The sequence below is a fragment of the Coptis chinensis genome, chromosome 8 (assembly GCF_015680905.1).
Source record: "Coptis chinensis isolate HL-2020 chromosome 8, ASM1568090v1, whole genome shotgun sequence".
Taxonomy (NCBI): domain Eukaryota; kingdom Viridiplantae; phylum Streptophyta; class Magnoliopsida; order Ranunculales; family Ranunculaceae; genus Coptis; species Coptis chinensis.
The window spans coordinates 90203047-90228802 of record NC_141463.1 but is presented as its reverse complement, the minus strand read 5'-3'; the positions used below and the strand labels follow the sequence as shown (position 1 = coordinate 90228802).

The 25756-nt window shown below is 37.9% G+C and overlaps 3 protein-coding genes and 2 long non-coding RNA genes across 12 annotated transcripts; 4 read left to right on the top strand and 1 right to left on the bottom strand.

Annotated features, from left to right (window-relative positions):
• Nucleotides 1-486: 486 nt before the first annotated feature.
• LOC147484220 (uncharacterized) lies at nt 487-3609 on the top strand. The gene is made up of 3 exons (XR_015204801.1): nt 487-872; nt 1621-1673; nt 2936-3609. It is a non-coding gene; the product is annotated as an uncharacterized LOC147484220 (long non-coding RNA).
• A 689-nt stretch (nt 3610-4298) lies between these two features.
• Nucleotides 4299-5261, bottom strand: LOC147484219 (threonine-tRNA ligase 2). The gene is made up of 4 exons (XM_086577562.1): nt 5106-5261; nt 4975-5020; nt 4826-4884; nt 4299-4749 (listed from the first exon to the last, which is right to left on the bottom strand). Exons 1-4 carry the CDS (start codon nt 5181-5183, stop codon nt 4561-4563), a joined length of 372 nt encoding a protein of 123 aa, XP_086433688.1. The 5' UTR covers nt 5184-5261; the 3' UTR covers nt 4299-4560.
• A 1026-nt stretch (nt 5262-6287) lies between these two features.
• LOC147484218 (Saccharopine dehydrogenase) lies at nt 6288-10215 on the top strand. The gene is made up of 14 exons (XM_086576849.1): nt 6288-6535; nt 6609-6706; nt 6783-6865; nt 6957-7083; nt 7486-7549; nt 7727-7824; nt 7913-7997; nt 8525-8648; nt 8961-9062; nt 9268-9332; nt 9501-9582; nt 9656-9735; nt 9811-9980; nt 10063-10215. The coding sequence occupies exons 1-13, from the start codon at nt 6327-6329 to the stop codon at nt 9866-9868; spliced, it is 1275 nt and encodes a 424-aa protein (XP_086432975.1). The 5' UTR covers nt 6288-6326; the 3' UTR covers nt 9869-9980; nt 10063-10215.
• Nucleotides 10216-10782: 567 nt separating this feature from the next.
• Nucleotides 10783-16108, top strand: LOC147484217 (putative glycerol-3-phosphate dehydrogenase [NAD(+)] 1, cytosolic). Its single transcript, XM_086578112.1, has 5 exons — nt 10783-12374; nt 13257-13478; nt 14380-14627; nt 15327-15466; nt 15726-16108. Exons 1-5 carry the CDS (start codon nt 11717-11719, stop codon nt 15847-15849), a joined length of 1392 nt encoding a protein of 463 aa, XP_086434238.1. The 5' UTR covers nt 10783-11716; the 3' UTR covers nt 15850-16108.
• Nucleotides 16109-17523: 1415 nt separating this feature from the next.
• Nucleotides 17524-25754, top strand: LOC147484216 (uncharacterized). 8 transcript variants are annotated; one of them, XR_015205103.1, is made up of 8 exons: nt 17524-17677; nt 23443-23711; nt 23884-24123; nt 24229-24358; nt 24506-24995; nt 25076-25162; nt 25418-25530; nt 25672-25754. It is a non-coding gene; the product is annotated as an uncharacterized LOC147484216 (long non-coding RNA). The 8 variants fall into 8 exon arrangements; XR_015205105.1 differs by having other exon boundaries at nt 25636-25754; XR_015205104.1 differs by having other exon boundaries at nt 25613-25748.
• Nucleotides 25755-25756: the final 2 nt, after the last annotated feature.

The following is a 25756-nucleotide window of genomic DNA, read 5'->3' as shown; positions in this document are numbered from 1 at the left end:
TAGTTCTCAAACCATAACACCAATGTTAGCTATCATTTTTAAAAGCTCATGAATAAAGACGATCATCTTTTTTTTTTTTGGGTAATCAACGATATAACAAGTGGACTTCGGTTAGGATTTTTTGTCTGGCTTTTAATGGGTTTCAATTGGAGTTTTTTAAGTCGGACTTCGGTTGGAATTTTTTTAGTACCGAGGGAGAGAGGGCGAATCGTGTCGGGGGCCGAAAGGCGATCGACCGCTTCGGGCTGATGCACATCTGGGGCACTGAAAGCACGCCAGATCTGGTCGTCGGGGGGGATGCACATCGAGGGCTCGGCGGGCACGATATCCGTGTCGACGCGGGGTAGATGTCGTCCGACACCAAAGGCTACAGATTCAGTATCGTCGCATTGGCACGGCAAATACTAGTATATATATAAAATCAGATGACTGAACCTGTCTAAATAATGCCTATTTCAATTAGGAGCATATGGTTTGGCTCACAAAAAAACAAAAGACTAAAACCAAAAATATATAATGCCACATGCACGTATTTAAGACAAGAAGTTGAGTAGGTAATTTACCCACAGAAGTCTAGAATCAAATGTAATTTCATTCCTGATTCCCAAGACAAAAGACACTTTCATGCAAATGGCAATAGAAAGCCATGTACCGCAAGGTACAGGTGTTAGTTAGCTTCCTCAGGAAGGAGATGCTCTCAAGTCTCAGAGAACATTTTTAGTTTCACTGATTGACATGCCCATACCACATTTGCTACTTTTTCTATTCCACGCCTATAAATATGGGGGTTCTATAAGCCTAAAGGCAGTGAAGGGAAGAAGAAGAGGCCAAGAGAGAGAGACAGAGTGAGGGTCTAGGAACGTTTTGACAAGGTATGTAGTCTTAAACTCTTAATCCTGATGCATGGAATTCTCTTAATCAGCTCATGATCAGACCATTATAATCATCACATTGAGTGCATTATATTTCCATTTGCTTGGTTGATAGTGAAAATAAAGATCCCACTCTTCTTCCACCCAGGACTAAAAACATTCCAGCAAAATATAAATGAATTATTTTTACTGGAAACACACATGGTTTAGAAATTAGAATGAAGGCTTTATCACCTTCATGGAATATCTTTTTGGGTTCAAAGTGGGAACTTAATCCAGCCCAGGAGATGCTTAATCCCTATATTGTAACTTTATTATTATATTTATAATATTCACATTTTGCCTACAAAAAAGAAAAGGGTTCGAGATCTCTACAACCGGGTACAGAGATTGATCTCTATAACCGTGTTATCTCACCGTTGATTCGAAATCGAGATGTGTGTGTGTGCCTCGATACCTGTGTGTGTTGTGTGTGTGCAAAAGACGTGTGTGTGTGGTACAGAGATCAATAATGTTCAAAAAGAAAATATTGTTGATTGACTGGGCTTCTTATCCTGGTTTCTAGGACAATTTCTTTTTGTCCCTTACCAAGTTTTTCTAATAAATAACATAGCTATAGGGCGTTTTACCACAGAGGTTCATCAGTTCATGAGCAATCAGCTTGCTTAAAAACGTGAAAAGCTTCTGCTATAGAACTACTCTTTTTGCCAGCTATATCAGCTTACAACTCCTTTTTTTGCTCTTCCAGGATATACAGAGAAAATAAAAAACATATGGAGGTTGCTGCTTCATCAAATCCTGGTGGTGTCATATTCTTAACACTTAAATTAAAACATTGTTTCGATAACCTGTTAGAAAGCATTTTTTATTCAAACATATAATTATTTCCTGCTGATCTTATATTTTTACGAAATGAAGCACGACGTAAATATATATATATGTTTGTAGCAACAAACACAAACACACACAGAGAACATTAACTACAAGAGGGCCTGTTGTCTGATGGGATTCACGATTATAAGTACATGACTTTCTCCTCTTCTTTTCTTAGACAACTCCCCAGATTGCTACCGTGTCTTCGACTTGAGAAGTTGAGATTTTCAGATGTGAAAATGAGAAAGGTTCTACAATAAGCAATAGATCATTTTGCCAAAATCAACACTTAGATTCTATTATGTGTGTATGTTGCGAGTGAGAGTGTGTGGATATAGACTCCTACGCTTACCTCGAAAACAAACAGAAGAGGAGAAAGTCATGTACTTATAATCGTGAGTCTACTTTCTAAGCCCAACAGGAAACACAATTTAAGTTGAAGAAATATGACTGCTGTTTTCATCATTGGCTTGGATACACATTGCTACATTGGATGAGAGGGTCAAAATGTCAGAGTTTTATGTCTTTTGGGAGGATTATATAATTAGTGAAAAGCCCATCCCCAACCAAAGAGCAGCCCCTACATTGCAGAAGGGACCAGAAAAGAAAACATGGGTAGTCCTTTTGACAAGCATTTATCAACCATATATGTGTATTTCTGTCAGTCAGGAGTCAGGAGTCAGGATCAGTAGTAACAAAACATATCCTAGACATAAAATGGCTAATACACATAAGCAGTCTTTCAACAAAATTCTAATATAAGCCTTACGCTTCTTGCCCGTGATTATGTCTTGTGGCTTCTGAGATTTAAATGATGCCTACTTCATCTCAACTCGAAGTATCCATAAATACCTGAATTGGTCCTGCAGTGATGACAATCAACTACAGAAAAGTAAATATTTTCCTTTAATTTTCACAGAAGGATAACTATACTTCATGAGTACTGTGTTTTCCTAGGCAGAGTATGTGGCAGTTTCTAACTTTCTATTCAGAGGCCTAGTGCCCCAACCTATGGGATATGGAAAACTTCATACAGACTCTATCTTCTTTAATCAGTACCAACCTGTCGATGTACTAACATAAATCATCCTCATAAGTTTGTCCCAGACATATGGTTCAGATATATAAAGAATTAAAATGTGCTTTGTGGTTTTGCTGTTTCTGACACTTTTGTAGTCTTTAACGCACAGATGACTTTGGAAGTACAACTAATGAACGAGAGCTGGAAGAACTACAGGAAAGGCACGACAACAAGTTACGTAAGATTGAAGAGCTTAAAAGCAAAATCCAATCACTGAGTCAGCACTTGGAGGATATGCAGAAACTTCCAAAAGAAAATACGGATACTCTCAGAAGCTTGAGTAAGGCATATAACAAGATGAAGGATGAACACGATGCATTGGTGGCTCAATCAGGGTAATAGATGGATTCGTCAGTTTTCACCTTTCCAGTAAAAACATTCTAATCAAGGTGTTGGGCATTAGTACTAGTTCTTATTACAGAGTTTGCAGATACGAAAATCTGTAGGTTTTCTTAAAACTTTGCTTTGGGCAAAACTAGTAACAAATTCTTTTTATGTTGGCTTATTATTAGAAAACTTAATGTCATATATATGACTTTTGACATTGCATTTCAGTAAGATCATAAAAATGTCCAAAGACAAAGGGCATTGAAGCTCAAAGGCAACAGAGTAACATGGGTGGTTTGTGAGAATGAGAGGAGTAACTAGTTAAATGAAATAGCCAACATACGTAACTGAGGTAAGTCTAACAGGATTTCCTTTTAAGCATGGAAAGAACAGCTCCGGACAAGCTACTATCATATTCAGAATTAATAGAAGGATACCCACCAGAAGATTGAGAACCTATGTATACAAAAACTTGCGTTGTTTTTTTTCCCCCAATGGTCAACTAAGTACTGATCATGATCTCTCTTTCTTAAGCTCCCATGTTAGTATATCTTAGGGTGTAAACTCCCATGCAATCAAGTGAGCAGAGCAAACGATCTGAGCAGAAAGGGGAGATATGTGGACAAAAACTAAGTTGGTTGGTTTTTGTCTGTCTATCCTCACCTATCCCTCTCCCTCTCCCTCTCCCTCCCCTCCTTCCCTCTCCCTCTCCTCTCAACCAAACCCTAACTCTCTCCCCCCACCCACAAACCCATCTCTCCCTCTCTTTTCTCCACCCTCCGCTCACGCCCCCACTGCTTAGCAGTTATCTAGTATAACTTAGGGTGTAAAAAGCAAGCTCAATGAACAAGTACATAAAAACGAGGAGTATATATGAGGTCATTAACAATCAAAGCCTCATATATTATTGAGGTGCATTGAGTCCGTAAAACTAATATGATCCCAAATGAGACGCGTTCATGGGACCGCATTGAGAAAGATGATTTTTGGCAAATACAAACTGCTTACCATAGAGATCATGCTGTCCTACTCACAAAAGAATCAACTCATTTAAACATTTTGTCATTTTCATTTAAACATTCTGTCATTTTGAACAATGTCAAGATGTGATAAATTATGGATCATTAGAACCAAAACATCAGAGGTAGCTAGTAAACCATTTTCCACATGAAGTCTATTGTTTTCAAGACCATGATATAGTCCTGCAAGCTAAAATATAGTCTTCCATAAGAAAGAGCCTAAACAGAACATTCACCAAATCACCATAGAAGAACAATGCTTGTGCTTAATATATGTAAACTTCTTGTTATCCATTAAGATTGTTCATCCCTTTTTTTGCAAATACTTGTAAAACACCAAATAACACTAAACAATATATGTAAAAGGATATGCAAATACCCGCTAAAGTCAGCTTTCCTGCCCGAGTTTTACATTTTCCAATGCGCGAACAAGATGTGCTATCCGATATTGGAGCTTTGCAACCAATGAAGCTTCTGAAGAATCTCCAAAGAAGCTTTCTTGCTTGGTTTCTTCCTCTTCCAATGCGCGAACAAGATGTAATATCCGATATTGTAGCTTTGCATTCTCCAATGTAGCCTATATACATTATGAAACTGAGTCACTAACTTGTCCAAAACAGTCGCCAAGTTTTAAAAAAGGTGAGCAAATAAACCTTGCGTTGTTCAGCTTTCAGTTCACTTATAATCTTTACCAACTCCTCATTCTCAGCATCTATATTTTAGAAACAAAGTAGAAACATTAATAATATTACAACTAAGTGTGTTAATGTTAATGTTAAAATGATGTGAACTTAATTATTACCAGTCTTATTACTACCAACTGTTGATTCAAGTCTTGCAAGTCGCTCCTTCAAATCATAAATAAAATTATGTTAATTAATTAAGTTAAAACGCCCACTAGTACTCCATGGTGGACTGGAATAAAGTTCAAACCTCAGCTTCAATGGCTCTTTCATAGAATGGTTTCAACACTTCTTCGAGTTCATTGTTTGGTTTAACAGGTGCCGCCATCTTTCTTCTTGTTTCTGACTTCTCACTTCTGACTTCTGACTTGTGATTTTAACCTTACGAAGTAAAGGGTGGGAACTCGGGCGGGTTGAGGCATAACCCGAGTTTCAACTGTTTCAACCCGAGCCCAAGACCAAGTCCCAGTTGGTTCTTGAATTTTCAGCCTAAGCCCTAGCCTGACCAATTTAGATTGAGTCAAGTTATATCGGGTTGGTCAAACTTTTTGGGTTATTTTTGGAATTAAGAGGTAAAAAACAATGAAATTGAAATCTTCTAATCAAATCAAAGAGATTTGATTGTTTGAAATGAATTGTTTACATTATTCTCTCTAAAATAGAGATTCTTAATCTTATTTTTTACAAAAATAAAATGATTGAAAAATATATGTATATCTATGCACATGGGCTTGGGGTTTCGGTTTTTGATATTCTAACCTGAGCCGAATCCAAAACCGAGTTGGGTTTTAATTTTACAAAACTAAGCCCAAACTACGGATTTGACATATTAGCCCAAGAAAAATAAAACTTGGGTTTTAGCTCATCAGGCTTGGGCTAATCCGACCAAAATTCCACCCATATCTATCTAACAAAATAAGAAAGTGTGGGGCCCAAAATGCTCCATCCAATGGTAGATAATCATTCTCACAAAAATATGACTTTGCAAATCCAAGTGTTTGGAGGGTTTGTACAATTTTGTTAAGTCTGTCGATCATGTAGAATTTATCGAAAAATCACCTAAAAGTCAACAATTACTTCTTTGAGAAGCTTATAAACCGTCCGGGGAACTTCTAAATTTGACATAATATTGCACAATTGGTTGTCCCAATTGATGCTATTGGGCTTATGGATAATGGGCAATTGGGCTGGCTTTGCGCCAAAGGCGTGAAGTGTTGTTTCGAGTGCTATACGAGTTAGGAGTTAGTCCAATCTGTATGGGTCGGGTTTGATAGGCTTACCTATCTCTTCAAAACCCAAACCAAAAAATTAAAAGCCCAAACAACTAAGTGAACTAAAACCAGCCACGTAATCAAGGCAACAGAAATATACCACGTCATCATAACTAAATTAACGGATAAGTAGTTAAATCCTCAAATTCAAAAACAATAGACAGAAGTAGAACAGAAGAGTGTCAAGTGTGAAGTGAGAGATGGCGCGAATATCCCTTCAACTGAACCCAACACTTTCGAGGACAACCATTAAAGAGAGTAGTGAACCAAAGCTACTCCACCTCCCAAACAAAACCCGAAACTCACGGGTTCTCATCTTAGGAGGGACTGGGAGAGTCGGTGGTTCTACCGCTTTGGCTCTCTCTAAGCTCTCCCCCGATCTCCACCTCGTTGTAGGAGGCCGAAACAGGTGTTTACTTCATCCCCAAGTTTCCATTTTCCATTATTTTTAAGTAGTAAATAAATGTGTTTATGCATGACAGGGAGAAAGGTGATGCTATAGTGACTAAACTTGGAGAGAATTCTGAGTTTGTTCAAGTCAATATTGATAATGTTAAATCACTAGAAGCTTCTTTATACGGTGCGTGAATTAGTAACATGTTTTATTATTAACTTTTGGAAGACGAAAGGGTTGTCATTATTCTTTCCTGCTGCAGATGTGGATCTTGTAGTTCATGCTGCGGGCCCTTTTCAACAGACAGAGAAATGCACTGTATTGGAAGCTGCAATATCCACCAAGGTAATTCTTGTTAAGTTTTCATTATGGTTTATGGTTATGCATCCTTTTCTTTGTGGCAATTGCTACTCGTTTTTCACTTCTCTCCTTACAGACGGCATATGTGGATGTCTGTGACGATACGAACTATTCAATGCGAGCAAAGTCTTTACATGAAAAAGCTGTAGCTGCTAATATTCCTGCCATTACAACTGCTGGAATTTACCCTGGAGTGAGCAATGGTGATACTTTTTATATCCTTTTCCAACGAATGCGCACATAATAGAGGAAGATAAAATGTTAAAATTGAGGAACTTACGACATTAGCTATAAAACTAGATCTTCCTATACATTTCCAAGTTCGAGTCTTGGTTAAGCATGGCATGGTCTTTTACCTTATCTTTAATTGCAACAGAATACTATTTGGGCTTGTTGCCTTAGGAATATAACATGAGAATTTTAACACCGGTTTTAGTCCTTTGTTCATTAGCAAATATCCCTACTTTATAGAGACTGGGAGATTTGTCACGTTTTGTGGTTCAGATGTGATATGGTTGTATATTAGGATTATTTTGTTTCCTTGTTTTTTCCCACACGATTATATTAGATTTTGACGAACTCCTCTGCTTTGTTTATCATGATAGTAATGGCAGCTGAGCTGGTGCGCTCGTCAAAAAGTGAAAACATGGGTGAACCTCAGAGACTAAGGTAGAATACCCCCACTGATTTAATTTTACTTGATCCTATTAGGTCTTGTTGCTTCAGAATGATATTGAAGTTTAATGTGCATCCTATATTAGAGTGACATTTTTATTTTCCAGTTTTCATGTCGTAAAGAATGGGCCGCATGGTCAGGGCATATGCTTAATAATATGTCATTTTCAGGTTCTCTTACTACACTGCAGGATCTGGCGGTTCTGGTCCAACAATATTAGCCACTAGCTTTTTGCTTCTTGGTGAGGAGGTTGTCGCTTATAATAAAGGTCAGTTCTATAGACTACTCTGATGGCGTTCTTTTCAAGTCCAATTGTATTTCTCCCTGTAATGCCTTTTTAAACAACCTTTAATCAGGAGAAAAGATCAAATTAAAGCCTTATAGTGGAATGCTCAACGTTGACTTTGGCAAAGGGATCGGAAAGAAAGACGTTTATTTGTTGTAAGTTCTATTGTTGAAAAAATAAAATCTCGAAAGTGTGAGATCTTGTTGCCAACTAACAATAATGCTCTACATTACATATTTGTAATGCATTTAGACATAATATAAACCTAGTTCCATCCTTGAAACTCAATGAAAATACGCTTCTTGATATTAGAATTGTCAATCACTGAAACCAAATAGACGAATTGCATCTTACAGTCCCTTTTTAAATTACAAATGGTATCTGAGCCAAGGACAGCTTGATCTTGGTTCACATATAAATCTTGTTTACTGCCATCTTTTTAAGTTAGTTGCGTCTGTGTACCCGTGTGTTGAGATACATAGAGTCCCACTTCGTGCATTTAATGCCTTGCATCATAACATATAAAATCCTGGAGTGTGGCTTATATTTCGGTGTCAATTTTCATACTTTCAAGGCCATTTTAAAGATAGTTGATCAGCTGGGATCTACCTGCTAGTGCAAAACATGACAGAGCTGTTTTCCTCCACAGTTCAGTTCTTAGTCAAGGTTTTTGTTTTTTCAGGCACTTGCCAGAAGTAAGAAGTGCTCATGAGGTCTTAGGAGTACCAACTGTCAGTGCTCGATTCGGTACTGCACCCTTCTTTTGGAATTGGGGGATGGAAGCTATGACAAATCTCATTCCTTCTGTATGTAATCTCATATTCTGATTTAAGTTTCCATATCGTAGTATATAATTGAGGCAATCACTTCCTATCATGTTATTCGTGTTGCATTAGGTTCACAGATTATCTTTCGTCGGAAATAGTCATTAAGCAGACTACACCCTGGACTAGCTTAAATCACTTGTAGACATACTGAGCTATAACGGTTTCATAATTTTTCGCCTGCAGTATTAGTTGGATAAATCACTTAAGTAAAAGTGATTGCAAATGCAAAAATATGTGGGCACTGCCTCGATTTGTATGTATGATGAAAGGCTGAAAGTATACAATTTTCAGGAGGTTCTGAGAGACAAGAACAAAGTGCAGAAGTTGGTCCAGCTTTTTGACCCTCTTGTAAGAGTTATTGATGGAATAGCAGGAGAACGTGTGTCAATGAGGGTAAGATACTACATATTAAAGAAACTTGTTAATTTGTTGTTCAAATTTTGGAATATGTGTTTGCCTGTGTGAAATGGTCAAATGCTTAGTTGCTTTCCTTTAGAAGTAATATCAATAGGTGATACATTATACTTCCCTAGTTCACATAATCACATGAATAAGCAGTAGACCAGATTGGTCATTTTTATGTTTCTCATCTGAACAGGTTGATTTGGAGTGCTCAAATGGACGTGAAACTGTTGGTATATTCAGTCACAAACGTCTCTCCGTGTAAGTCTTAGAAGTCTAGGCCTTTAATGCACCAACGTTATATTTTATCATCCTTCATCCTTTATTTGCTTATTGAGCCAGCTGCCGGTATGTTACACAAGTCGAATTGATAGGTGTTAATTGTGAGTCATTCACTTGATGATCACACTCAATTCATGTTTTTTTCAGATCAGTGGGAACTTCAACAGCTGCATTTGCACTTGCAGTTCTTGAGGGAAGTACTCAGCCTGGTGTCTGGTATCCAGAGGAGGTATGTGTCACACTTGTAAGCTATTTTAGGCAATGTAAAAATCTGGAATCACTTTTTGACATTTAACATATAGCCCGAAGGAGTTGCAATAGATGATAGAGAAGTTCTTCTCCAACGTGCGTCACAAGGAACAATCAATTTTGTAATGAACAAGTAAAAAATCTGACCTCAGTTTGTATATATCACGCCCTTGCATTTTCTGGGTTTCATATTATAATTGTTTTATAGGGCGCCCTGGATGGTCGAGACTGATCCAAAGGAGCTTATATTTGGAATATTTCTATGATGAGACTGAATAAGTATAGGCGCATTTGTTTAAAGTTTTGTTTGGCTGCTGAACAAGTATTGCAATGCTTCCACAGAAAGCTCTGCCTACAAGTCAGAACAAGCAGATTCAAGTAGGACTCTTTCCATTTTGTAATGCAAGGTACATCTTCGTTTGTTAGTGCTCACTTATCTATTTGGCCATTTATCTTTCAGGTCTCTGAAGCTGCATGCCGTGGGTCACATAAAATTTCAAAGATACTGTATATGGTTTTATTTTTCTTAGGAAATGATCAGAACTTTTTGTTAATCCATTGACAGTATTAGCACTAAACATTTTTTTTTTATCTATCTGCTTTATTTTATTTTTTTCTTAGCATTGCAATACCAGCTCAGACAGAAAATGGCTGAGTTTGATATATCAAGTTAGCCTTATCATGTTACACTCGTGATTCATTGACATGAAGTGATGCCAATTGCCAAGTATATCGCCTTATTAAATTGCCGAATCGTACAGATGTATGTTTACCAATTAAGCTATGTGCAAGTCGGCAGTAGACAATTCTTGTTAGTGGTACACTGGTACCTCAAGTCCTCAACTACTTACAGTCCATGTTCTCCATCTTGGCACTTGGACGTGACGAATTAATGTTAAAAAAGGACTAGTACATGCACCGCTAAAACTGCAGATTCATTCAATTTAAGTAAGTTAAGATTGCATATTGGAAAGAGATCCGAGATCCTTCCCATAAGTTGGTGGATGTCATAAATATGTACGGGGTATCTTGACAGTTCATCCACGGCGATGATTATAGGCGTACAATGAAGTATCAAGATCATAACAACAACATTCTGGTATGCAGTTATGAAAGATTATTATGAGATGGTTACCAAAATAACATTATGAGCTGCCAACAAATATGGAGGAAGGACTGTGAGGTGCCAACATGCAAGACTTAAATGATGAAGAAAGAGGTTGGCACTCAAATCAACTCTCAACTAACAGTGGGGACTTGGCCCAACACACCATTAAATCACACAACAAGTGAAAAACCATGAACCAGTGAACAAAACAATCAGAGAACAGTGAAAAGAAACAAACTTTCATTCTTCTTCTGTTTACGTGCAATGCAATTCACATGTGTTTCTCAACTCACACTGTCAAAAACAGTTGAAAGTTAAGATATTTAGATCAGCCCCACCTCTGGAAACAGCAATGTTGTGTTCTCGAATGGGAAAAGTTTATATATTGGCTGAGAAAGTAATCAGTTGAGGACAAAAAAAGGACTGTTCAAAATCGTCATCAACTTTGCTTTGGAGCTGCCGACACGGTGACTTGAAAGGTTGTCTTACTTTCATTCTTTTCTATTTATTTTGGGTTGAATATTTCTTCTTTGTTGGTGTGTTTAGTTTTGGTAGATAACCAAACTGAGATTTCAAGGAAATTGTTTGACTATTTGGAATTTAGTGAGATACCCTTTTATGTAAAAAGTTTTGAAACTGAAGAACAAGTTTAGGCAAGAGACTAGTTCAGGCTTTTGGTGAGAAATTTGCTCATTAGAGTTGTTTTTTCATTGTTTGTGGGGATTTGCTGTTGTGGGATTTTGTCCTTCACAGAATAGAATTTAGAAGTTTTGGGTGTGGGGGGAGCAAAGTTTGTATAAAAAGTAGACTTGGGTTGATCACGAATTTGTCAAAAATTGAAGGAATTTGTTTGCTGATTGTTAATTGGTAATTGGTTAGAAGTTAATTGTTGAGGTGACAGCTGAGTTTACATTTTGTGAGAAACCTCAGAAGTAGTTAGTGTTTGTTTTGTTGTTGTACTGGTGTGTGATTTTTAGATATTTAATCTGAGTTTACGGGGAAGAAGATGGTTGGAACTACTGAAGGTGTAGCAAATAATGTGCATTCAAATGGGTCTGTTCATAGTTCTAATGGAACTGAAGAGAAACTTGATGAATTTCGACAACTTTTGGGGAAATCTGATGGTGATTTGTTAAAGATTGTTGGAGTTGGGGCGGGTGCTTGGGGTAGTGTGTTTGCAGCTCTATTGCAAGATAGTTATGGACAGTTCCGAGAAAAAGTTCAGATTAGGATATGGAGGAGGCCTGGAAAGGCTGTTGATAGAGCTACTGCAGAACACCTCTTTGATGTGATCAATTCAAGGGAAGATGTGTTGAGGAGGCTCATTAGGCGTTGTGCCTACTTGAAATATGTTGAGGCAAGATTAGGTGATCGGACACTCTATGCAGATGAGATTCTGAAAGATGGGTTCTGCGTGAACATGATTGACACTCCTCTTTGCCCTTTGAAGGTCGTCACCAACTTACAGGAGGCTGTTTGGGACGCTGACATTGTAGTGAATGGCTTGCCATCGACTGAAACACAGGAAGTGTTTGAAGAGATTAGTAGATATTGGAAAGAGAGAATCACTGTGCCCATCATCATCTCTTTGTCAAAGGGTATAGAGGCTGCATTGGAGCCAGTACCCCACATAATAACTCCAACGCGCATGATCAATCGAGCAAGTAAGAGCATTCTTTTCTTGATTTTTCTCTTTCTTGTTTTCCATGCTTAATATGGTTAATCAATGTCTTGTTATCTCATTATGATTTGGATTCTTTAATTTGCATTATGGTTGGTCACATTCATCAACAATATCATTGTTGTTTAGCTGCTTGGAGTGCTTTTGTGGTGCCCGAGTTTGTGCAGTGTTGTGCTTTTTCATAGTCTGAATGACTCCATACCTGTAGCGGATATTGCACTTTAGGCCTAAAAGTTGTGTCCTTGATGAGGTACAAAGGCCGTGTCCGTCTCAAATCAGAAGATGAGCACTTGTATTTAGGTTTGGGTAACATAACATCGGTTTTAAATTGCATAATGCCCTTCCTTACCGAGCTTCAGGATATCAGAACTCCCTAGAGACCAACTCTTTGCCTTTGTCAATATAATCCATGTTATGAAAAAAATACTATAATTTCAACTACTACTGGACCGACTTTCTGGCACTCATTCGTCTCAAACAAAATGTGTTTTTTCATCGATCGTTATGCAAAGGTTTCAGCAAAGATATGCTAAATGTGCATGATCTCAATAACTTCTATTTCACTACCAAACGTTTTCTTCATGATCTCACCCCATTTTATGCGAGAATAGTAACACCTTTAAACATAGGCAGAAATTTATGACACCAAAGTTGCATATCAAATTACAAGGACCTCAAGTCCCTAAGGAGAAAAGGTTTCCTTTTTCTCACTCAATACGTTCTTTTCCAGTTTCTGTTCACTCCTTAACACCTTGATGTATGGCAGTACACATATTCTCTGGCCGACTAGCTTAGTTGCTTGGAACTACTGTCGCCACTTTTCTTTCTATTCTATATTCTAAGCTCGAGTTTATATGCCTCACAGCTGGAGTATCTATGGAAAACATTCTTTATCTTGGAGGCCCAAATATTGCTGCAGAGATATACAACAAGGAGTATGCTAATGCTCGAATATGCGGAGATGACAAGTGGAGGAAACCTCTAGCAAAGTTCTTAAGGCAACCTTATTTCATTGTATGGGATAACAGAGACCTTATCACACATGAAGTTATGGGTGGTCTGAAAAATGTTTATGCAATTGGAGCTGGTAAGTGTTTAATTTTAGTGATATTGTACATATTACGTATCAAGTAATAACATTTCTCCTAGAGAAAGAGGAAAAGAGAAACACTATTGATTATTGAAGTATTCAATCAGAATTCACCCAATGTAAAATTTGTAGGATTTTTTTTTAGCATCCATTTTTTTATTCTCTTTTTTTAATAGAAAAGTTGAAGTTCTAATGGATGAGTTTAGCCATTTAGGGTTAACTGCCCAACTGGTTGAGCTACAGTGCCTCCTAAAATGTGCAAAATACATCTTTTGAGATCTAACCGTACACAAAGGATGCAAGTCCATTCTGATATATTGTAATTCCATAGAATTCCAAGTTAATATGTGATACATTAACAGATTTTGGACAACATTGTGAAAATACATGGTTTTATTTCAACGTGTGCTTTCAACGGTAGGCAGGCTCATGTTAGAAATCCTTGGTTTCCAAAACGTATACTTTAGGAAAATCCGGAGTACCAATTTTTATATAATTTCATTAAGTAAGAAGTCATGCATTGAATTTAATCATGTGAGGCTGTCATCATCATTACATTATCTCTGATAGGTATCATCCATAGAGGATATTACCTTGTTTTCTCTGTTTGAATGTCAGAACCAGAAGGGTTAAATTATGGTTCTCAAAGTTGCTTCTTTTGGTGTGAATAATCTATGATTGGAAGATGTTGCACCAGTGTCCTTGGCTTCTTTGCTAACTGCAATTGATGGATGCCTGGATGTAATAGTTGAAGGGGGAGTAAACATTTCATGTTCCTATCATAAAATAAAACAGATATTTGATAATTCGTCTTATAAATATGTTGTAAAGTTTCTACACCATGGAGTTTCCTCTTATGTTAATACTTAGTTTTGGGCCTTTTGATTCGGTTTTGCAGGAATGGTAGCAGCTCTAACCAATGAGAGTGCAACCAGCAAGTCAGTATACTTTGCACACTGTACATCAGAGATGATATTCATTACTCATCTTCTGGCAGAAGAACCAGAGAAACTGGCCGGGCCTTTACTGGCTGATACTTACGTAACTCTTTTGAAAGGTCGTAATGCATGGTATGGGCACATGTTAGCCAAAGGTGAACTAAGTCTTGATATGGGTGCTAACATCAAGGGAAAGGGAATGATTCAGGTATTTTTGTTGATTCTAGACTTCTAGTAGTCACTTCCTTGCAGATACTTGTCCATTTTCATGGGCTACTGGGTGTTGATGACTGATTTGTTGAGAACGATTATATGCTTTTTGTTGTGTCAGTTAAATTTTGCTAGAAGGTGTACTCTTAGCCCATTGATACTTGAATTTATTTTCATGTATGGAAAGTGTTGCCACATTCAGCGTATAGTACAATGAGACCTTAAAAGAAACCTTAGCAAATGTGCAAGGCTTGCTAGCTCGCTAGCCATTCACAGCCGATTGACACCTCTTGCATTTAGGTTTGACACTGGAACATGTTTGTAGTGTGAAGAGGTTTATCCTATTCAATGTAGGATGCAATGATGTCTTATAGGGTTAAAGAAATCTTACCAGATTGGCAAAATTGTGATCAATTCTTTAGGATGGCCAAAATATTGTGGAAAGGCACATATGATTCATGGGACTAAATATGAATCTAATGAGCTGTGGACCTTCTGGACTATCCCATAAGAAGTGCAAATCAAGTCGCAGCCCATACAGAATCCTACCCCAGGCCATCCGCTTTACACCAAATGCAAGCCAACGTGGCCCCAGCCCACACTATACTCGTTACCATTTACCAACAACAACTATACTAATTGTGTTACCGTTTACCAACAACTATCCTAATTGCTAACTCTGCCTTGTAATTTTCAGGGAGTTTCTGCTGTTGGAGCATTTTACGAGCTGCTTAGCCAATCTTGCTTAAGTGTGTTTAATCCTGAAGTAAACAAACCTGTTGCTCCAGCTGAGCTCTGCCCTATCTTAAAGACGCTATATAAAATACTGATAACAAGGTATAGTTTCCCTCTTTGCTATTTAAGGAAACCTGCATGAATCTTTTGAGATTCACAGTTAAGCACAAGAACGTTGCACTTTTCTGGAACTTAAGCTAAGAAGATGCAGGTGCCTTGGAATAAAGTATCTCACTAGACCAGATCAGCCTGCCTACTGTTTTAAAGATGTTGTCTCTTTGTTCAGTTGACTGCAGATTCTACTTTTAATTGAGTTCTGACAGTTATCTAATCCCTTTCCTTTTCTTTTTTTAATCCACAGAGAGCTTTCATCGCAGGCCATTCTTCAAGCGCTAAGGGATGAAACCATGCATGATCCCCGAGATCGCATTGAGCTAGCACAAAGCCATGCATACTATAGACCTTCGCTTCTTGGGCAACCTTGATCAACTGCTGGACAGTTCATTGATTGTTAGATAATTTAGGCAATGGGTAACACAGAAGTTGCTGAAATTAAAGATTTGCTTTAGTTGGGTATACACTGGAGGAGATCCAGATTAGCTGTTGTATTGGATCCTGTATCATTTCAGCTCATTCAATATTCATAGTTAATTTATGTGAGATTGTCAAAGTTCCCCAGCGCTGTACTTGTTCCTCCATTGTCAAGAACAGGCTTTCTAATATTTTATCTTTTTTCGATTTACTCCTCTCACCATTCGGACATAAATGTGGAGCTGCATTACATAATATATAATGTGGCAATGATCAGTGGAGCACCGAGCACAATATCTAAGTTCCCATGAGCATTATTAATATCAGTTGAATAATAATTAAGCCTTCCGATATAAAAACAAAAAGATATTGCAATTAAATAAAATAAAAAATGAACGTGAAGTTTTTATGTGCTAAGTTCTAATTAAGTAAATATGTGCTAAGTTCTAATATTCCTAACTAGGGAACATTTTTCTTGGAAAATAGATGTAATAAGGTTCACACAATTCGTATTCTAGTGAACGTAAAGTTTCTTGGGCATTCATTTCCACTATGGGTTATAAAAGTGCTGATCCTGTGATATTTGTTGTTTGAAGGCAAGTTCAGAAAGAAAACAAAATGCACTGACGAGTTTTAAGGTCGGAGCTTGTTCTAAGGAGATCGTTTTAATGAACAAGAAATAAGCCAAAATACCAACTTTTCAATTTTAATAATATTCTAGGATAGTCGGGTTTTGAAATCATTGATAAGGATATTTTTTGGCTTATAACTACTAGAAAAACATATTTGACGTTTTAATTATTAACGGCTCTTTTAAAAATTTGCTCAACAATCATAACAAATCGTGATTTTTTTTTTTAACCTTGCTTTTAATTTTAATTTTTTAATCAATAACAAATTGTTTTAATCAAGTCTTAAAAATCCGTTTTAATTTATTAACAAATTGTTTTAATTAAATTTAAAAAACCCGTGTTTTTTAATTGGAAGATGAATCCTATTTTAATTTGGAAATAAAGAGTTTTTATGCTATTATTTGAGTTTTGGTTTTTATGCAAATTTGTGGTTTTAAAAGGAGAAGTGCCAACAGTGGATTCAGAAGTTCTGGCTCTTTGGAATGGATTAAAGTTACTCTCCACTCTTCCTTCCAGCCCAGTGTGGATTGAAGGGGAATCTGAACTTGTCATCAAGTGGTTGACAAGGGATATTGATCCACCTTGGAGGTTTACCCCTATGTTCTTCGAGATACAGTCCATTATGTCCAGATTAGTTTTAGGACGGATCTCCCATAATGATAGGGAAGAAACTCTCTGGCTCATAAGCTTGCAAATGAAGGTTTAACAAAGGACTCCCTAACCGTTTGGGATCAAATGCCAAATCTGTAAATTTTTGTTTTTTTCCCTTCTAGAACCATAAGTAGTTTATTTAAATTTCATTTTAATGTACATTAGTTCAGAGAAAGGGCCAAAGGGGTACATATTTAAATTCCTAGCTCCCCACTGCATCCATGGCTTCCCTTTAACCAGTTATATATCAAAACATCCAGTGGCGGAGCTAGGGGGGCAGGATATACCCTGGCCCACCCTCAACTTCCCTGAAAAAAAATATATATGGTAACAGTCAAACAAAAAAAAAAAAAAAAAAAAAAAAAAAAAAAAAAAAAAAAAAACTCTAGAAACCCAAACAAAATAAACCCCTCACTCACTCCACTTCTCCTCCCTAACTTCCTCATTATTTTTCTACTAAAAGATTTCTACTCTTCTTGACTTCTTGTGGAGTAACTAGGTAAGACTCACATTATTTAATTTCTTGTCTTCTTTTTTATCTTTTTGTACTGATTTCTAGACCATATTATTTAATGGCAACTCTTACTTAATTTCTTGTTGTGAATTCACTAAATACTTAGGTTTGCAACTATAAAGGTAATTTGTCGGTTGTCTATTCTGGTTAATTAGGTCAATTTCTAGTTGTATTTAGGAGTTTTTTTAGGGGAGTCAATGTGTTCTAGTTTTAATTATGGTTGTCATTATTGCGACTGCCGACTGAGACTTGAGGTGTGTTTAATTAAATGGTAGATTTTACTTTTTTTAGTCAATAGAGGTTGTGTTAGGGACTTAGGGATGAGTTTTTATGGCAGATCCAAAATCCCATATTGGTATTCCTTATGAAGATTGAAGATGTTCCAATCCATTCCAGGGTGTTGGAAAATAATGACGGTAAATAGGTCCTTATGTGGATATGATGACTTTTGGTCAAAAGTTGTGGAAATCAACTCGTTACTCGTTAGTGAAGCTGGTAAACTCCGTATGTGATCTTGGTTAATAGGACGTTTGGTAGCTGTTTATTTAAGTGTTCAAGAAGGAATTTGCACTATGATCTTGTTCTACTAGTGCTTTAATTTTATATTTGTTCAGTGGTGGGTTTTAAAATGTGAAAATGCTCCTATTGAGATCTTTTACTCTCGCAACAATGCTCTGTTTGCTAGTCTCCGCCTCAAGTTTCTGTAGAGGGTTGCATACCTTAGTGTTGACATTTACCCGTTCACTTCAATATTCCACGTTGTCTAGTTGTCTATTGCTTTCTACCGGCTCTTGTCCTTTTCTCTAAACATTGCATTTTAGAGACTCTTGATCCAATGTTCCTATTATATTGTTTTATAAGATATTTGATGTTCGATTTATGGTTGGATTAAGTTTGAATTATTAGTTAAAAGAAATTAGTTATTATTATTATTATTTTTTTTTTTTTTGTACGTTTGGTTGTTTGGGTGGCTCACCCTCACTCAAATTCCTGGCTCCGCCACTGAAAACATCTACAGGACGAAATGTCGATCTTCCTTCATTAGGATATATGTGGGAAAGTTAACTAGGTATGTATTTTCTTTCTTCAATTTTGCACACTTGCCCGGCAGCCAAATCACATTTTGAGAAGGTCTCTTACGTGGTCACGACATTATGATTGAAGCCCCTGGGAAATGCTTAGAGTGTACTGCCATGGTTTCCAAAGGCATCAAGTTTGCTTTGTTCTTTTCTTTTTTTTTAGCCACAGGTGTCTTGTCCTTGTATATATATAGATCAGAACCCCTCTTTCTCAACAACACAAACACTAGTGTACTACTTACAAACCCTTGAAAGATCTTTCTGCTTTCTTACTATCAAAAAATGGCGGAAGGAATTGCTTTTGGCCTTGCTGAGAATGTTTTGACTGAGTTAGGATCTCGTGCTATCCAAGAGCTTGGATCAGCTATGGGAGTCACGAAGGAACTGAAAAAGCTCGAAAGCACTTTATCCACCATCAAAGCTGTACTCTTGCATGCTGAGGAGCTTGAAGTCCGCCAGCCTGAGGTGAGAGAATGGCTTCGAAGGATCAAGGATGCCGTTTATGAAGCGGATGACATTATTGATGACTTTGCCATTGAAGCTTTGCGGAAAAGACTGGTTATGCAGGATAGCGTCGTCAATATGGTTCGTTACTTCTTCTTCTCTTCAAATCCTATTGTATATCGTTTTAAAATTTCTCGTAAAATTAGAGATATTAGGGAAAGCTTAACTCAGATTCAAGCTGATAGGTCCTTTCACTTGGATAGGAGAGTTGAAGAAACTAGAGTGCGTAATGTAGAGAGGGAAAACACGCATTCTCATGTAGACGAATCAAAAGTTTTTGGAAGAGATGTCGAGAAAGAGGAGATTGTAAAACTATTGTTGGACTTGAGCGGGGAAGGCAACCTCTCGATCATTCCCATTTATGGTATGGCTGGCCTGGGGAAAACGACACTTGCTCAATTGGTTTACAATGATGAGAGAGTAGACCGTACTTTTAATTTAAAATTGTGGGTGTGTGTCGGGGAGGATTTTGATGTTAAGGAAATTACAGAAAAAACGATAAAATCTGCCACCAACAGTGAATGTCCTAATTTGGAGATGGACCAGTTACAATCTCGTCTTCGGGAACAACTTAAAGGGAAGAGATTTTTACTAGTTCTGGATGATGTGTGGAATGAAAACGGTGAGAAATGGAATAACTTGAAAGATTTGTTATTAGGAGGTGCAATGGGAAGCAAAATAATTGTAACCACTAGAAGCGAAAAGGTTGCAGTTATAATGGGATCCGTTTCACAAGATAAACTGAAAAGGTTGTCGGAAGATGATTGTTGGGATTTGTTCAAGCAAAGGGCATTTGGTTCAGATCAAAAGCAAGGAAAGCCGAACCTTGTGGAAATTGGAAAGGGAATCGTGAGAAAGTGTGGCGGAGGAGTGCCTCTAGCAGCTAAAGCCCTTGGAAGCTTAATGCGGTTTAAGACTGAGGAACATGAGTGGACGAGTATCAAAGATAGTGATCTTTGGAGATTGCCTCTAGAAGAAGTTGGGATTTTGCCTGCATTGAGAATAAGCTATAATCATTTGCCATTCTATTTGAGGCAATGCTTTTCCTATTGTGCTATATATCCTAAAGGTTGGGTAATTGGGAAGCAAGAACTGATCCTATTATGGGTGGCACAAGGGTTTGTTCACACGCTCGAGAAAAATCAAATCTTAGAAGATATAGGTAATGCATTATGTCAAAGATTTGATGTGGAGATCGCTCTTTCAAGAAGCAGAACTAGGTGACTTCGGGAGATTCGACTTTGAAAATGCATGACCTTGTTCATGACCTTGCACAATCTGTTACAGGAACAGAGTACTTCATTGCGGAAAGGAAACTAAAGGAGACATCCCTAATGGAGTACGGCATCTGCGCTTCGTGGGGAAAAGATTTGCCAGTTGAGTTCGAGAATCCTTGCGTAAACATACGAACTTACGGACACTTCTTTTTAACTCGAAATTTTCTCTCACTGAGGATATTCTCTCAAGCTTTAAATGCTTACGTGTGCTGTGTTTGCGGGTAAAAACTGGGGAAGTTCCAAGTTCCATTGGTAAGTTGAAGCGCCTAAGATACCTTGAGATTATATCTGACTCTGTTACGACTGTCCCCAACTCTATTACTAAGCTGCAAAGTTTAGAAAGCTTGGCGCTTTTATGTAGTAAAATTACACTGTTGCCTGGAGAAATCTGGAAATTGCAAAAACTCGAGCACATTTATACCCATAAGGACACTGTGTTAACATACATGCCATCTGGCCTTAGTCATTTAACTTCTATTCGGACGTTAGAAGATTTTTTTGTGGGGAAGGGGATTGGATGCAAATTGAATGAGTTGAATGGACTAATACATCTCAAAGGCTTTCTGAGGATTTCCAATCTTGAAAATGTGAGCAGTGCTAGAGATTGCGTGGAAGCGAATCTAAAGGGTAAGCACAACCTTGAAACGTTATATTTAGTATGGAATGACGAAGGCGTTAACAGAGTGAAAATTGATTTTGATGTGCTGGGAAACCTCGAGCCACATCAAAATCTTAAAGCGTTGGCCATACAAGGTTACAGAGATAACAGGTTCCCACGGTGGATGACGGATCCATTGCTCCCAAATTTAGTCATCATTGGTCTCCTACAATGTAGAAATTGTCAAAATCTCCCAGCACTTGGTCAACTCCCATCTCTTAAGGAAGTACATCTGGAGAAATTGGATGCCCTCCAGTTCATTGAAGGTGGTAGCGTGGTGAGAAGACAAAGAGAATGGTTCCCATCACTGGAAAAAATTTACCTTTTTGCTAACCCTAACCTCGAGAGTTGGGTAAAAGAAGAAGAAGAAGAAGTGTCCCTTCATAGCGTTGTTGTGTTGTCTGTTCGCAATTGCCCCAAATTAAGTACAATGCCAATGCTTCCATCACTTGAAAAATTGACAATAAAGAAATGTAGTGAGAAGCTGATGCTGTCATTGCTCAAAGTGAATCGAGAAAAGAACGCACCAACCTCCTCCTTACCCAATTCTTCTTCTCTTGCCAATCTGAAATATTTGGATATTTCTTCCTGCGATGACCTTTTGTCTTTGTCGGAAGATGGGTTACAGAACTTGGCTTCTCTTGAAACTTTGAATATTCAATTTTGCCCCAGAATGGCAAGTTTGCCAGAACAAGGTTTAGTGGGTTTAACCTCCCTTGTGTCTCTGAAGATTTCAGATTGTGAAAGCTTGGCTTCTTTGTCTGGTATGAGGTACCTCACTGCACTTCAAAACCTGCATCTTGCCCGTTGTGAAAAGATGCATATTCTGGAGGACGACATGGATGGTCTCACTTCACTTCGTACTCTCGAGATTGAAAAGATCCCTAATTTGGTATCAATACCCAAGGGACTACAGAATGCCACCGCATTAAAGGAGTTTAGCATCATTGATTGTAAGAGTTTGTTGCATGCTTTCCCAGAAGGAATCTCGTTGCCCACCACACTAGAGAAATTGTGGATTGATGATTGTTACAGTTTGATGAGCTGGCCGAATGGGTTGGGAAACCTCACATCACTTGTGGATCTTTGGATTACTTGTTCCAGAAACTTGCAGTCTCTGCCAGAAGAAATGCGACACCTTACTGCTTTAAAATATCTAACGATCGGAGGCTGGGACGGTTTGAAGACTTTGCCGGAATGGCTGAAAAGCTTCACTTCCCTTCGTTTCTTGCAAATCCATTATTTTCCAAATTTGCTGTGCGTGCCAGATTGGATCCATTGCCTCACTGCACTACGAAAACTGTGGATAAGTCATTGTGATGCCTTGACAACTCGATGTCAAAAAGATACAGGAGAGGACTGGCTCAAGATAGCTCACATACCAGAAGTCAAGGTCAATGACATTCGGATACAATAAAAAAAAAATCTTCAATGTCAGCTCTCTAGACATCGTCAGCAATAGTCATTCTTCAGGTATGTCACTCCACTTCCATCCACAACCAACTTAAATTGATAATATCTGTTGTGCTGTCCTTATCCACATGTTTTCCATTACAAGATGTCAAACCCCACCACACTATGATGTATGATAATTCGTTATTGGGGATTGGGAGGGTTCAACAAGTACACCAAATGTTGTGGGAGACCTCTTATGACTCAAGGTCTAAGTGTTTCTTCTTCCTCAAGCCTGCCTTTTCCTCCAGAAGAAGTGCAACATCTTGCACCCTTGCAGAGTCTTTCCATAAGAGGCTTGAAGGGTTAATCTACTTTGCCTGACTCGCTAGTAAACTTTACTTTGCTACAAGTTTTTGGTTTCCTAGATGTGTCGCTTGCTAGAAAAGAATGCAGTGATTCTCCCCTCTGAACGAACTATTTTTATATCTGTTTGTTTGCTTGACATATCTATGGCTCAAAGACACAGGAGAGGAGTGGCACCAGATATCTCGGGTCCTAAAATTGAGCTCGATTGAATAAGCACACAATGAATTGCCGCCACCAAGTGTGCCTGTGTCATCCTTGTGAACTCATTTTTCTTCTTCAGGGTGTTATACCAATCTTTTTCAAGTTACTTTTAATCCTCTTCCCGACACTACAAATTGACCTTGCTTTCTCTCCCTCCTCCCCGAGTGAACTTTTCTAATATGACGTTATCTGAATACAAAATGTTTGTTGCTCCGTCATTTTTCCTTGAATATAATATATTCTGATTTCTATTTTATTCTTTTCTGGTAGGTTGTTCGATGTTCTATGGATTGATTAGTAGAGGCTCTTAGTTCATTTGGTCCGTCGTATATCCTCAACTTGTTCCAGTTAGTCATAGTCTGTAATGTGTATTATGGATGCAATAAAAAGGTCATTCACACAAATCACAAGAGTGCCTCACTTTTGGTTAGAGCAATTGAAAGATCATCAGAAGTATGTCTGGAGCATATTTTGCTATTTCAGTATCTGTAACGCTGAAGATGACAGTTACTATTGCAATTTTTGAGATTTTAGAGCTGGTAACAATCTTTAATCCAGAGTACTATGTTATAAGTGGTTATTATCTTTGAATTTCAGTAGTGGAACTGGACCATCTTTTTTTTTAAAACCATCACCAGTAATTGTTGTATCCTCATCATTTGGGTTACGAAAAAGCAAACTTTTTATTTCTATTCTATTTTCCTGTGATAGGTTGCACGAGTGGGACCTAACTTGGCTATGTGAGGCATCAAAGAAATTCAATCTGACAGTCTGAAGGATGATATCACTTTGAGACAGTTCTGTCTTTTTGTAATATGGAAATATTACCATTTAATCAATTTTCTAAAAGAAGCGTGCAATATCTCTAAATTATATTCCAAGTTTGTTGCTTCCTATGCATTGTATGATGGAAATTAGAACAAAGGTTATTACATTCTGAAGATCGAAAAGGTAATTAGCTTCGTTCTAGAGTGGCTAAACATGTATCCTCTGTGTTCCTATTTCAGAACCTCAACTCCTATTTATAATATACCGTCCCTCTGAAAATGGTTACAGGTTTGAGCTGAAGCATAGAGACATATTTCTTCCTGATGATATTGTTTCAAGTTTTGAGTGTGAATGTTGGTGTACGTGGTTTCAGTTGCCTATGTAACACAGCTACAAGGAGGTCCGAACTCTGGAATGCGTATGTCATCATGGTTGTCATTATTCTTGGCAATCACACACTAGTTGGTTAAATTTCGAAATGGGCCTGAGAGAGTGTAACATCGTTGTACATTCTATCACACTAATCTACTTTAACCAACAGCACTTCAAATCCTAGATCTTGCAGGCTGTAAAAAGTTGCATATTTCGGAGGACAATATGGATGGTCTTACTTCACTTCTTACCCTCATGATTGAAAGCATCCCTAATCTGGCATCAATAACTGCAGGGCTACAGTTTGTCACAGCCTTGAAGAAATTTGTCATCAAGAATTGTCAAGGTCTGTTGCAAGCTTTTCCAGAAAGAATCTCATTTCCCACCACACTAGAAAGGTTGGAGATCCATAATTGTAGAAGTTTGATGAGCTGGCCGAATGGATTGGGCAACCTCCCATTACTTACATCACTTTTGCTTTATCTGTCCTCAAACCTGTCACTGCCAGAAGAAATGCGACGCCTTACTGCCTTAAAGTTTCTAATTATAATAGCTTTCATAACTTTGCCGGAATGGCTGCAAAACTTCACTTCCCTTCAAGTTCTTCTTCAAATCTGTGATTTCCAGATTTGCCTTGCTTGCCAGAATGGATTCAGTTCCTCCCCGCACTACGAGAACTGAGGGTAAGTTGGTGTCATGCCTTGAAATTTCAATGTCCAAAGGATACAGGAGAGGACTGACACAAGATAGCTCATATTCCCAGAAGCATCGTCAATCTCATTCAGATACAATGAAGAAAGGCCTCAACGTCCGCTCTCTCATCCTGGTCATCTTATTCACTCTTCTTCAGGTACTTCCCTTTACTCCCTTGCACAGCTTACTTAAATTGATAACATTCACCATCATCATAAACCAATTAGCTATCTTTGATTCGTTAAGAAATCTGCTACTCTATAATCTAAATTATTCCTTTCTGGTAGGTTTGTTGAATGCTTTTAAACCAAATTGAATATTTGATGCCTCTACTTTCACTCAAATCTGTCATCAGCACTGATATCACATTGCTCCAACTTCTTTTGTGTTCTGTAACGTGTATTGGGGTTAGAGGTAGAGCCTTTAAAAGACCTTGAGAAGTATGACTTGAGCATCTTTTTGCCATGCGACTTCCCAAGGTTAACGAGGAAGACAGCGACTATTGGATTCTTGAGATGGAAGCAGGTAACAATCTTCATCATGGAGTAGCCCAGTCTAAGGTTTTAATATCCATCCCATTCCAGTAACATGATTTTTGTGTTGTCAGTTTACAAATCCAACCGTGTGTAGTGATAAGTGAATTTTAAGGGTTGACTACTTTGCTAGAGTTGCGTGGAGACCTCACTTCACCTTGAACCTTTTTGATGCCCAATTTCCCACATATGAAGTGCTTGCGCCCCAGATACCTCAA